The 13,477-nt window shown below is 48.8% G+C and overlaps 1 protein-coding gene across 6 annotated transcripts; it reads left to right on the forward strand.

Moving 5' to 3' along the window:
- The first annotated feature begins 8 nt into the window (after positions 1–8).
- DHRS1 (dehydrogenase/reductase 1) lies at positions 9–9,844 on the forward strand. Of its 6 annotated transcripts, none has more exons than XR_006724771.2 (10): positions 9–211; positions 612–785; positions 1,945–2,088; positions 2,243–2,322; positions 6,378–6,510; positions 6,835–6,981; positions 7,517–7,586; positions 7,921–8,001; positions 9,389–9,529; positions 9,636–9,844. XR_006724771.2 is itself a non-coding variant. In XM_010954785.3 (9 exons), the coding sequence occupies exons 2-9, from the start codon at positions 636–638 to the stop codon at positions 8,318–8,320; spliced, it is 942 nt and encodes a 313-aa protein (XP_010953087.1). In that variant the 5' UTR covers positions 13–211; positions 612–635; the 3' UTR covers positions 8,321–8,557. The 6 variants fall into 6 exon arrangements, 4 of the variants coding, with proteins under 4 accessions (XP_010953087.1, XP_045372487.1, XP_045372488.1 ...); XR_006724772.2 differs by having other exon boundaries at positions 9,639–9,844; XM_010954785.3 differs by lacking the exons at positions 9,389–9,529; positions 9,636–9,844 and adding an exon at positions 8,184–8,557 and having other exon boundaries at positions 13–211.
- Positions 9,845–13,477: the final 3,633 nt, after the last annotated feature.

The raw sequence follows: 13,477 nt of genomic DNA on the forward strand, positions 1-13,477 counted from the left end.
GCCCCGAATCCGACGCGCAGGGAGCTGTTTGACTTTCCTGTCCGTGTCGCCAGGTGAAACCGCTCCAGACACGGACTTCGACCCCAGCCTCGTACTCTGACCCCGTCGTTGTCACCTCGTCCCTCCCCCTCGGCCAGAATTAAAGTCCTTGACTCCGAGAACTTTGCGAGAGAGGCGGCCCGAGGACTCTAGCGGCAGCATAAGGTGGTAGGTAAGAGGCATGAGCTCCTTACACTTCGGACTCAGGGTCCCGGGGACTCGAGCCCACTCCCGACACGGAAGCCGCGCCTCCGAGCCTGCGGTCATAGCCCCAGATAGCCCAGGACTCTGCATGGACGCGCCGGGACGGACTGCCGGGCCACAGTCCACCACCCAGAGTTCCAGTAGGTGGCCGGCCTGGACAGCACCCCCCCGCAGCCTCTTTCTTCAGTCCTTTACCTCTCAGAAGGAACATCCAGCCTTGTCCTGGGGCCTGCCCTAGTTATCCCCTTCTGAAACTTATCTCCCGTCAAAGGATCTCAACCTTGGTTCCACCTCCTACCATTGTCAGGATCCCCCTTCCACGTACACAATCTGCAGGCTTTTCTCAGAGCAAGTCTTTGCTTCCACAGATTTAACCCTTTTGCTTGTGAGTCATGGCAGCTCCCATGAAGGGCCAAGTGTGTGTGGTGACTGGTGCTTCCAGGGGTATTGGCCGCGGCATCGCTTTACAGCTCTGTCAAGCAGGTGCCACAGTTTACATCACTGGCCGCCATCTGGACACGCTGCAGGCCACTGCTCAGGAAGTGAGTGCTTCCTCTGGGACCCCAGGGGCGGAAACCACCTGAGGGAGCCCTTCCCATTAACCACTCCTCTTACCTGACACCATAATATTCCTAAATAAATGTGAATATTTATTTATTCAAAGCAGGATAAATAAAACTCATAAATATCTTCAGATTAGGTCATATTTTGCTACGGAGGGAATTTTTTATTTTAAAAGCTTCAGGAAGTTTAGAGTGGCATCTGAAAAGTTGTGGACCTGTGTTTTTTTCTCTATTTTTGATAAGACTTTGTTGAATTGTACATTTTCACTTGATTTTTCTACTGGATTTCAATTAAATAAATATTGAGGTGCATTTGATTTGCTAAGCACCAGGTGAAGCACTGGGATTACCAAGATTAGTAAGACATAACTTCTGCTCTTAAAAGATAGAGTCCAGAAAGAAGTCTAAGGCAGAAATGAATCATTTCAATGGGATGTGAGTAAAGTAAGTGATAAGAGATGAGTAATTAATGTGAATATGGTAAGTAAGAACTGTGCACAGAATTGTCTGGAAGTGTGGGTGAGCAGTTAGGCATGGAGGCCAGAGAGTGGGACCCAGAGCATGGATCTGGAGAATATGAGGATTGTTCTTGAATAAGGTACTCTACTTTCTCTGAAGTTAGAGGATGGGAGCACATTTGTAGAGGGTGAGGCAGGTCAGGAAGTAGTAGTTTGTGTCTGAGAACTTTGATCTCTCACTTAACAGGCAGGAATATTGGTGGAGTAAGGTTGAGAGGGCTGGGATTGACTAGGGATTCCACATGAGTGGTGAAGGGTGGAAGCTAAGGGCCCGTAAGAACAAGGAAAAAGATACTTGTTTCTCAAGAGCAGCCTCCAAGCCTTATTTGTCCCTCACCCTCCACATGCAGAATACAGTGCCTTGCACATGGTGGGCCTCAGTAAATGTCTGTAGATTTTAAACCTGAGATGCCCATCCACCTTGCTCTACGATGAGAGGACCTAGCATTCCTGAAACTCCTCAAAAAGACACCAGAGGGCAGTATTGCCCACCATGTTCCTTCAGCTGCTGGCTGTGATTCCTTATTGTCTTCTCAACACCCAAGCTGGAAGTTGAGGGGAGCTGTGTAGGTCTCACACTCGTGTGCAACTGAGCTCATATCCCCTCTGTCCCTCTCCAGGCGCAATCTCGAGGGGGCCGATGTATGCCTGTGGTATGCGATTCAAGTCAGGAGAGTGAAGTGCGAAGCCTGTTTGAACAGGTGGCTCAAGAACAGCATGGGCGTCTGGATGTGCTGGTCAACAACGCCTATGCTGGGGTCCAGGTGCTCTGTGAACTTTGACTTCAGCTCCACACACCTGCCTTTCCCCTGTGACCTCTGAGTCCTCATCCCCATTCATTGTCCCTTCCATTGTCCAGCCCCCCATACCTTCCGGCCTTCAGATTGTCCTAGTCATCACGCTCCCTGTGCCTTCCAGGTGATCCTCAACAACACTAAGAAGGCATTCTGGGAAAGCCCCGCCTCCATCTGGGATGATATCAACAATGTTGGGCTTAGGTGGGTGTTCCCCTCCCCACCCCACCCCAAGGGCCTGGGCTCCCCTCACTCACTCAGCCAAGCTGAGGGCCCAGACCTTTCCCCAGGTGTCCTCTCCTTTCCCTCTTGTCTCCTTGTCTCCTTGTCTCCTTGTGCTTCCTTGTCTCTTTCTTCTCCCTTCTGTCCCATTTGTCCACTAACCTCTGAAGAAGTTTCATCTAGGTGAATATGTAGCCACGAAAGTTAACTTTTGCCTTGTTTCTGTCAGTAATTCTCATCTGAACTTGCCCTTGCCCTCTCTCCTGCCTCACTGCCCATCCAAACGCATGACCCAGAAGGGAGCCTCTTTCCCTCAATAGAGCATACCATCTGTAGTCAACATTTCTAGATGATTAGAGGAAGAAACTGTTTTGTTTTACATCAGGACAAGGTCAGTAAGAAAGTGAGTGCTCACCATCTTAGCCTCCACCCCCTCACTCCAGACCCACAGGAGAGGCACTCCTAGGTCCAGGCTGGGAGGGAGGGGTGTCATGGGGTTACACATACATCTGGCACAGGAGTGAGATGAAACGCAGCATTTAGAGTTCACCTAGCATGATATACACCAGTTATGTCTGTGTTTATTGTTGGAACTGTAGTACCCTCTCAGAAACTACACTGCATGGATGTGATCAGCCACCTGTGTGGGTCACCCATCCATTATATGCAAATTTCTTGTCTAAAGCGTTTAAGAACACCCAAGGCTTCTAGTGGCAATCCCAGGGCAGCAGGATTAGAATCCAATTGTGATTTCCAAAGTGGAATTAAGGTTATGAGGACAGAGAGGGATGGTCAGCTAAGAGTCAAGAAAAGAAAACCCAAGAGCTGGAAATTGGCAATGAGTATATCCTTAGCCCTCCAAAGAGAGGGGCCTTCCACACTTTCATCTCTCTTTTTTCTCCACTTTTTTTTTTTAAAGTATTGAAGTATAGTCAGTTTACAATATAGTGTCAATTTCTGGTGTTCAGCATAATGTTTCAGTCATATATATACATACATAGATTCCTTTTCATGTTCTTTTTCATTGTAGGTTACTACAAGATATTGACTATAGTTCCCTGTGCTATACAGTAGAAACTTGTTATTTATCTATTTTATATATAGTAGTTGGTATCTGCAAATCTTGAACTCGCAAGTTATCCCTTCCCAACCCCTTTCCCCCCATTACCATGAGTTTGTTTTCTATGTCTGCGAGTCTGTTTCTGTTTTGTAGATGAGTTTATAGTGTCCTTTTTCTTTCTTTCTTTCTTTCTTTTTAGATTCCACATGTGAGTGGTATCATATGGTATTTTTCTTCCTCTTTCTGGCTTACTTCACTTAGAATGACCATCTCCAGGTCCATTCATGTTGCTGCACATGGCATTATTTTTTATTTTTTATGGCTGAGTACTATTCCATTGTATAAATATACCACAGCTTCTTTATTCAGTTCACATTTAAGTTGTTTCCATGTCTTGGCTATTGTAAATAGTGCTGTGAACATTGGGATGCATGTATCTTTTCAAATTAGAGTTCCCTCTGGATATATGCCCAGGAGTGGGATTGCTATATCATATGACAACTCATTTTTAGTTTTTTAAGGAACCTCCATGCTATCCTCCATAGTGGCTGCACTAACTTACATTCCCACCAACAGTGTAGGGGGGTTCCCTTTTCTCCACACCCTCTCCAGCAGTTAGTATTTGTAGACTTTTTGATGGTGGCCATTGTGACTGGTGTGAGGTGATACCTCACTGTAGTTTTGACTTGCTTATCTCTAATACTTAGCGATGTTGAGCATCTTTTCATGTGCCTGTTGGCCATCTGTATGTCTTTTTTGGAGAAATGTCTGTTTAGGTCTTCTGCCCATTTTGTGACTGGGTTGTTTGTTTTTTTGATACTGAGTTGTATGAGCTGTTTGTATATTTTAGAAATTAAGCCTTTGTGGGTTGCATAGTTTGCAAATATTTTCTCCCAGTCGGTAGGTTGTCTTTTTGTTTTATAGTTTCCTTTGCTGTGTAAAAACTTTTAAGTTTGATTAGGTCCCATTTATTTATTTTTGCTTTTATTTCTGTTGCCCTGGGGGACTGACCTACAGAAACATTGCTATGATTTATGTCAGAGGGTGTTTTGCCTACTTTCTCTTCTAGGAGTTTTATGGTGTCATATTTTATATTTAAGTCTTTAAGCCATTTTGCACACTCTCATCTCTTGCCGGTCAGGGTCTTGAGCCTACAAGGCAAAGGCCCAGACCCCGGCCCCTGAGCCCTGATGAATTCTCCAAGGTGAAGTTCACTCTGTGAGCCTCTTGGAAACTCAGCGGCACCTCCTCTCACCTCCCACACACACATTCACTGTGCCTCTCCTCTGCTTTACCTTAGGCTGAGCTTCCTTTTGATTCCATAACTTTCTCTACTTGTTTTCATTTGGAGGGTCCTGTTTCCCACACACAAAAAAAGGATTTTCTCATGTATTTTTTTTAAAATATACTGTGAAGACCAGTATAATCTCATTCTCCTCCTCGCCACCCCTTCCTCCCTTGCCTGAAGCATGGTATACTGTTAATAGCCTAGTATATATTCTGCCATTCTTTTAAATTTTCCACTGGGAGGAGATACCATAATTCATTGATCAAACCCTTTATCTGTTGCAGTAGTGGAATTCTTAGGTACGTCTTAAAGATGTAATAAATATTATCAAACTCCAAAAAGACCCCACCAATTTATAAGCTCTGGACAGTGAAGGAGAACATCTGTTTCCCTGTGTCCTCGGTCATACGAGACATATCAGGCCAGGAGATCAGGCAAGTTCTGCTACTCTAATGGTAAGATCTCTGAAGGTGTTTTTTTAATTCACATTTCTTTAGTATTTGAAAAGTTGAGCTTTTTTTTCTTTTATTATTGGCTCCTTATTCTTTTGTGAGTTGTTCTTTGTGTTATTTAATTAGTGTTTTCACATCAATTTATAAGAGATTTTTGTAGAATAGATTCCTTTGATGTGTATTTTACAAATATTTCCCCCAATTTATTACTCATTGTTTGCACGCGTGCCTTCCACAGCTATCTATGCATACCTAAATGTATATACACGTATGTGTTTGTACATCTATGTATATATGTCTTACTGTTTAGAAGTCAAGTTTCCGTCTCAGTGTGATATGGAGACAGGCTTCCCCACCTCAGGTTTATGAACACATTGTCATGCTTTCTTTTACTGCTTTTGTACATTCATTTTTTTAATATTCAAATATTTTTGGAATGCATTTTAAAATAATAAATGAGGTAGAGAGCCAGTCCCACCCACTAAATAACTGACCAGTTGTCCCAAATCCATTTGCTAAATGGTACATCTCCCCTCATTGGTTTGAAATGTTCCCTTTATAATTTGCTGAATTCGCATTTACGCTTGGGTTAATTATTGACTGTTTTGTTTCATTGGCTTACCTGCGTGCTCTTATAACAGTCCTGCACTCTTTTAACTGTCACGTCATTGTATATTTTAGTGCAGGGTGGCGAGGGGAGGGGAGCATATCCCTCTCACCCACAAGATATTATTCTTCCTTTTTCAGAGTCTTCCCGGCTATTCTCCCACATTCTCATTGCCTATTTATTCTCTTAGATTATTTTGTCTATTTCTTCAGAAGTCTGAGATATAACTCAAATTGACTGAATCTATGGATTAATTTAAGTGGCACTGATGTTTTATATGCTGATTCTTCTAAACAAATTATATCTGTACTTGTTCTTTTATATTAAATAGAACTTTATAGTTTTCCCTTGTAGATCATTTATTTATTATGTTTTATCCCCCAAACTATTTAAGTTCTGTTACTGCTGTTTCTTCCATGATGTCTTCTAAAGATGGCCATTTCTCATCCGTTGGTGGTTGATTTTATCAGTGTCTTTCTCAGAGTGTGGCCTCAAGCCCTTGATTCACCAGCTTTGCAGCTGCCCTATGCTGTGTTCTCCCAGCTGAGAAATGACTAGGGGGCAGAAGAAGCTTCCTTAAACAGCCCTGAATGTGTTTCATTTCTTCTCTTCCTTTGCCCCACCTTCTAGAGGCCACTACTTGTGCTCGGTGTATGGCGCACGGCTGATGGTACCAGCTGGCCGGGGGCTCATCGTGGTCATCTCCTCCATTGGGGGGCTGCACTATTTCATCAACGTCCCCTATGGTGTGGGCAAAGCTGCGGTGAGGCCCAATGGCACAGGGATTGGGAGGTATAGGGCAGGGATGGTACCCATAGCTCAGGAGATACAGTCCTCAGTGAGAGTGGTAAGGCTGACTGGCCCTCACCTCTGCCTCTGCCCCTGCATGGACAGTTCCTTTGCCTGGGGCCCTCTTGGCTGGCCTGCGTAGGCAGTGCACTGGGGAAAGTGGACAGCTGATCCCTGGCTCCCGGGCTTCTGGGAAGACCAAGGGTCTGGGGCATCCTCGACAGAAACAGGGAAGGCAGGGGAGGAAGGTGACATGACCAGGTGCCCTGGTTCTCACCTGGCCTTCTGACCCTCTCAGTGCGACAGGCTGGCTGCTGACTGTGCCCACGAGCTGCGGCGCCATGGAGTCAGCTACGTCTCTCTGTGGCCCGGGTTTGTACAGACAGAACTGATGAAGGAACAGGCGATGAAGGGAGACAGCACCGCTGATCCGCTGGTTGAGCAGGTTAGCAAAGGGAGGGCAAGGGTGGCAGAGATTGCAGGGAATCGGCCTTTCCATCCGCAACGACATGGCAGGAACAACAAAGGGTAAATGCCCAGGTGCTTATTGTGGCAGGCGCAGCGTGAGCACCGACACCTGTTATGTCCTTTAATCCTGTAAGGGAGATGGTATCTCCATTTCACAGTTGGTGAAACTGAAACTCAGGGAGCTTAAGCAGCTTGCTCAAGGTCACGGATGCCCTGTGTAGGAAGACTGTCCCACTCCAAAGCCTCTGCCCTGAACTAATCTAGAAGGTCCAGATGTAGTTGGCATCCCCACATCTTTACACTTAGGAAAGGCGGAAAGGCAGTGGGTCCTGGTGTCGGGCTACAGGGCTCGCTGGATGTTGGGAGGAGTCACTCCTGCACCACCCAAGATGCTGAGTTCTGCAGGTGCAGTGATGAGGGCCTCTCTCTTCTGGAACAGAAGCTGAAACTGGGAAGGTACTGGGCAGTTCTCCTGGAAATTAACCCCTCACTTCTCTGCCCTTGTGTTTCAGATCAGATCTCAGTTCTCATCTGCGGAGACTACAGAAATGAGTGGCAAATGTGTGGTGGCTTTGGCAACAGGTAATGAGGTTGGGGGCAGCTGGTAACAAGAAAGGGCATAGAAGATCTGCAGGGTGGTGGCAGGTACTTCTAGGTCCTGGCTCAGGATGTGGTTGAGAAATACGCCCTCCTCTGCCTTTTGGAGACCCAGAGGGTCCAATGCCCAGTTTGAGGAGTGGGAGCCTCAGAAACTAGGCCTGTGTGGCCAGGAGCAAGAGGCTCAGGAACCTTCCTAGAACAGAGAGAAATGATTCTGGGCTCCTAAGCCTGTCTCAGTGGCGCCCCGTGCCATCGGGCCCAAGCCTGGTCACCCTGCGCCACTCCCACGGCATCTCAGCTGTCTGTGTGCCCACAGACCCCAATATCCTACGCCTGAGTGGGAAGGTGCTGCCGTCCTGTGACCTCGCTCGGCGCTATGGCCTTCAGGACGTCAATGGTAAGAGCTCTGGCCCGGCCCCAGCCTGGACCTCTCTTCGTTCTGTTCCCTACTCACTTCTCCCACCCTGTCTCCCCGTTCCTTCCTCCCTCACATCCCACTCAGTCTCTTCAGCCAGGGTGGGGGTGTCTGAGGAGTGGGAAACCAGAGTCTAACCCTTCTTCCCTTCCTGTGATCTGCAGGCCGCCCCATCCAAGACTATTTGTCTTTGAGCTTCATTCTCTCCCGTGTCTCCAGCCTGGGCTGGCTGGCCTCCTACTTGCCCAGCTTCCTCCGAGTGCCCAAGTGGGCTATGACCCTCTATACTAGCAAGTTCTAACCCTCCTGGCACACCTCTGCTCCTCTTCGGACTGCGTGGTTGGCCTATCTCAGTGGAACGAGGGTCCTTTTCCACCTACCTACCGCGTACCCTTGATGAGAAGGCCTCTGCTGTGTCCTGGCTGAGCCTTGGTGGCCTCTCTAGGTCCTTCTTTGTGTTTTCCTTGCCCCTGCATTTTCCTTTTTGCTTTAGGATTGAAAAATGCTCTGGGGTAATAAAGGTCTCATTTCTCCTTCAGCTCATATTTGAGTGCTGATTCTGTGCTCAGCAAGGTGCTAAGTACTTGAGAGAAAGACCTAACGATACGCAGGTCAGGTTCTCAAGGAGCTGCATCCCCATGACAAAGCTTCTTTCCTCTTCCCTGTAGAGCTGTCCATCTCAGGGCACCTGCCCTTTGGCTGTGAGGCCCATTTCCCATACCCCAGCTGGGGAGCAGTGTCCCTTCGCAGCCAGAAGCAGGCACGCGCCAGCCTCGCACTGCTTTCCCACCCTTGCTCCACCATCTCTTCAGGGATGCCTGCTGACTTCTATCTGGGCCTCATCCCTGCCTGAGGCCCAGTCCAGGGAGGGCAAATTCCTTGGTGTTTATGATTTCCTGGAATTAGGAGGAAAGTACTACCCAAATCCAAGTGAGAGGTGGAGGAGTAGTTAATGGCACTCACATACTCGCATTCTTCCTCTTGGGAAGGCACCACGTGAACTGCTTTCTGATGAGCTGATTGCAAGAATCCTGTAGGGCTGCCTTTCCTGCTTGGGGGGATCTGTCCCAGTCCAAGGCAAGGCAGCAGGGGGTATGATCCAAAGAAGAGCTGAAGGCCACTCTGAGGGAGCCTTCTTGCCAGCAGCCTAGGTGGCTACCAAGGTAACGGGGTAGCTGCTGTAAACCAGAATGGCAGAGACCTTTTCTAATCTTCAAAAAAGGTGGGGTGAGAGCTGAGGCTTCCCAGAGCCGCCCGAAGGGTCTACAGGAGCTGTGATCTTCCTGTGGCTTTCTGGGGACAGCCCCCAGCTGCAGGGCGGCTCCTGGCTTGTGAGAGCTCATTGTGTGCATCCCTTCCAACTCTGCAGGCAGTGACTTCATGTTGGTTGCTTGAATTCAGCCACAGTGAAGAAATCAACAGACGCTACCAAGCAGAGCTTTTTTATCTAGAGAGCTGGCTTATCAGCACATGCCTGGAACTGTGCACCTAAACTCCACCATTTGCCCAGGTACCCCATTTAGATCATAGGGATCAGATTTTCTCCCTGCCCTCTCAGCACCTTCCACTAACCACCCTCAATTCCTCTTATTCCCTGCGGCTGTATATGCTTTAAGAAGAACAAGGGCCTCAGGATCTCCTCCTGCCTCCCGCGGTCATCAGTAAAAGTCATCATTGGAACAGATCTTTTTATGACGGCCTTGTCCCCTGAAGGCCATCAGGTATCACAGGACGAACACAGGCTTCAAAGACATACAAATCTGCACACAAATCCTGGCTGCTCTTTGAGAATTAAATGAAGTAACACATATGAAGCACCAAGCAATAGGTAGCCACTGAAGTTGTCAGTTCTTTCTCTTGACAAATATTTAAGAGTATACTCTGCATCAGGCACCATTCTTGGCTTTGGGAGAGCAGAGAACAAGACAGACCAGGCCCCAGTGCACAGAGGACTTTCATATCAGCCCTGGAAGACCTTAGAAGCTAGACCTTCCACTTACTGAAAGAAGTCAGCAAACGGGCCCAGGGAGTCCACACCACACAGAGTTCGACCTCAGTCCTGGTATCCCAAGAAGCCAGAGGGAGCAGAGTTCTTTACAGGTCACCACCTGCTTCCCTCCAACAAGACTGGGTTAATCTTAGAAACATAAGCAACTGAGTAGAGCTCTGAGGGCATGAAACACGGACAGAGTGCTGACTGGGGGTTGAAGAGATTCACGATCTGAGAAACCCAGTAGCGGAGAGCCTTAGGGCATTTAGGGGATCGATATTCATCCAAAGAAACATCTATTTGATGCCTACATCTGCCCACCACCATGCTAGGCAGCACGGAAGATAGTGCAGTTTGGTGAGCTGGGTGCTGTAGTGAGTTTACACAGTACCCTGAGAGCACAGGAGAAGCCACTAGCTCTATTAGAGACTCGAAAGAAGTGATACCGATAAGAGTCTTAAAGAATGGGGAGGGAGGGGGAGAGGGAAGGTTTCACTTTTTTTTAACTTACCAAAAAAGAGCAGGTACTGAGACACAGAGTGTTGCAAGACAACTAGAAGTTGGTGTAGCATAAATGTAGATGTGATATGGGATAAATTTCTAGGGAGAAAGGAAATGAGTAAAGATCAATGATTAAGATTTAAATTGTGGGTGATAGGTTTCCAAGAAGGAATTCATCTTAGACACTGAATGACTCTTAAGGAAGAGCTCCCAGGGGAGACTAGTTGGCAGAGGAGAAGCCAAGCAAGAGTTGTAGCTCAGCTGTGCAGGGTGGCTTCCCGTGAGGCCCAGGGAACAACTTTGGAGTGTAAGGCCTCAGGGTAGCCCGGTCTGGGGCAAGGAAGCCAGGCTTTCATTCCCCACCACCACCTCTGAGCAGTCATCAGTCACACTTCAACCCGAAGCAGCTTTAGGAGGCCAAGGACAGCCCTCCAAAAGAGCCTCAGGTGTCAACCTTGAAAGCCCACTGAAGGGGGCGTCATGCACAAAAATGGAAAAGGGTATCTGAGGGAATCTGGGCATAAAACTAACACCGGCAGCTACAGGAGGATTTAAACAGCAGAGTAGTGAGAACAGATCTGTATTTGAGGAAGCTCAACGGGGCTGAGCTGTGGGGAGGATGGACCAGAGGGAGGAGAGGCAGGCATCGGAAGAGCCACCTGGAGGCTGGCCAGTATCCCGGGATGTGATGCCCATGGAGGTGTGGGCTGAGGAGAGATTGTAGGAGGCAGTCAACAGACGGGACAAGTAGGAAAGGAGGTGGGCTAGTGCAGGACTGCACTGGCATGGGGGACCATGAAAGCAGCAGCTGGCACAGAAAGAAAGGATGAGCTGGAGCTGTGAGAGATGCCAACTTGCCTGAGGTCAGCCCTGGTGGGACACGGGCTGGCTGCGATGCAGCCGCTGCCCCCACAACAGCTAATTAAGGGGCTTGGCCAGTCCCCAGAAGATGCTTAATCCCCCAAAGGAGCCCTCGGAGGAATGGAGAAGAGATTTTCACAAGCACTTTTTAATTTACATTGCTGAAGTTAACACATTCACATGGCTCAGAATCCAAAAATTATAGAAGGGCAGACAGGGCATAGTCCCCTTCCCATCCCTGCCCACCAATGTGCAGTCCCCATCTTAGAGGCAGCCAGTGCTACCACATTCTTGGGTAGCCACAGAGAGAGCCCATGCCTGTGCAAGCAAATAGCCAAGCATGTTCAGAGAAGAGATTTGACTGCGTGCAAATCTGGACCCTTTCCAGCTAAGGGGTTGTATTTTCCAGGCTCTGAGTCCTGTTCTGGCTCTTGTGTCCAGTACTTCTAAGCAAGGAGTAGCCCTGGGCCCAGAGGCCCCACCCCTTCCCAGGTTCTTATGCAGGTGCCCACCTCAGCCAGCCCCCCCCCCACACACACACCTCCCCGTGGGTGCCCCAGTTCAGGATCATCCACAGAGTTACCTCCCATTTGACCGAGCTGACCTGGCCCGTGTTGAGCTGCAGAGGCAGGACTGAGCAGGGGCTGAGGACAGCCATAGAAGGGACCTTCCCTGAATGGATGCCACTGCCTTCTGTGGAGCTCAGGAGCAGGCCAGCTCCAGCCAGGGCCTGGTGCAGGCTTGCTGGGAGCAAGGTCAAGGGATCACTGGGCCTGCCCAGACCTGTGTGCCAGAAGAGGAGGGTACCAGGGCTGTCGGTGCTTAACTTGATGAGGGAATCTGGGAAAGAAAAGGACCCTTCCTTAAGTCCTTAAAATGGAGGAGCCTTCCAGGCATCCACGAAGAAGGCAGAGGGAGCAAGTGGGGTCAGTTCTGTGCCATTTCTGTTTGAAGTATGAGCAGATATGCTCCTGTCCCCAGTGGTCAGGCCTTGGCTCCCCTTCCTTCCTGGAGAGGTGGTTCCAGAAGAAACAGGCAAAGCTGGAACTCCACAAATAGATACTGCTGCAGCAGGGACTGGTGCAAGAGGAGGGAAGGTGACTGGGCTTTCGCTATCACGCTGACACAGCTGAGCCAGCCAGAGACACGTGCTGTAGGGGCGGAGAGAATTCGTGTTTGGTGTGTGCCAGCAATGACCTAAACATTCTGCCTAAGTCTGACATCATCTTTTTTCATCTGCCATGTGAAGTAAGTACTCTTACAGTGAAGGAAACTGAGGCTTAGAAAAGCTGAGGTCCTTGTCCAGAGTTGCAAGTCTCTACAGCGAAATTTGGATTCAACCAAAGACATAAAACTCCAGAGTTTGAACTCTTTCCCCTGCATCAGGCTGCCTCTGCTGCTTATATGGCCGGGGGGCGGGGGGTAGTGGTGTTTGGTTTGGGAGGAGCTTTTCTTTTTGGCAGAGAGGGTCAGGGATGGGGCAGAATGGTAAACACATTGCCAAGTTCACTCAGCCCAAGGATCCCCTTAGCCAAATTCAGACTTGCCCTTCTCTCAGTTTGACCACATTTTCATTCCTCTGCACTTTTGCTTAACTTGTTCTGGTCCCTGACGTGCCACCCACTCCCCACTACCTCCCCAGCCCCATTTCTACCTGCCAGAATTCCTCCCACAAGACCCATCTCAACCTCTGAGAAACTTCTGGTTTCTTCTGCCATTGCTCTTGTGCCTTTTGAGAAACCTGTGACATTCACTTGGCTCTTGACTGGTATTAGAGGCATGGAAGTCCTCATCTGGTCCCCTCGATAAGGTTGACAACCTCCTACCCCTGGCCCAGGTCAGGGGCTGGGTCTTGGCCCCTTTTCCCTCCCTGCCAATACACACATTCAGAGAATCTTTGAACCCTGCACACAAGACAGAGTATCCAAGCCACCCAGGGTGTGGCTGACCTCACAGGCCTAGTGGGACCCACTGGAGAGGGCCCCACCCTCCCTCCCTGAGGCAGGTGGGCTGGGCCAGCTAATGGCAGTGTCTGTGCCCCTGGACTGACCCTCCCAGAACCACCACCCTGAGCATTTCCCATTGCGTGGGCTCAGCCCCACCAGC

Source organism: Camelus bactrianus, chromosome 6 (genome assembly GCF_048773025.1).
Source record: "Camelus bactrianus isolate YW-2024 breed Bactrian camel chromosome 6, ASM4877302v1, whole genome shotgun sequence".
In the NCBI taxonomy this organism is placed as follows: Eukaryota; Metazoa; Chordata; class Mammalia; order Artiodactyla; family Camelidae; genus Camelus; species Camelus bactrianus.

Bases quoted from the DNA above. Each gene is read 5' to 3' on its own strand.
- DHRS1 (XM_010954785.3), top strand. From the start codon at position 636: ATGGCAGCTCCCATGAAGGGCCAAGTGTGTGTGGTGACTGGTGCTTCC. The intron at 786-1,944 runs GTGAGTGCTTCC...GTCCCTCTCCAG, and splicing joins TGCAGGCCACTGCTCAGGAA to GCGCAATCTCGAGGGGGCCG. The intron at 7,587-7,920 runs GTAATGAGGTTG...GTGTGCCCACAG, and splicing joins TGTGGTGGCTTTGGCAACAG to ACCCCAATATCCTACGCCTG.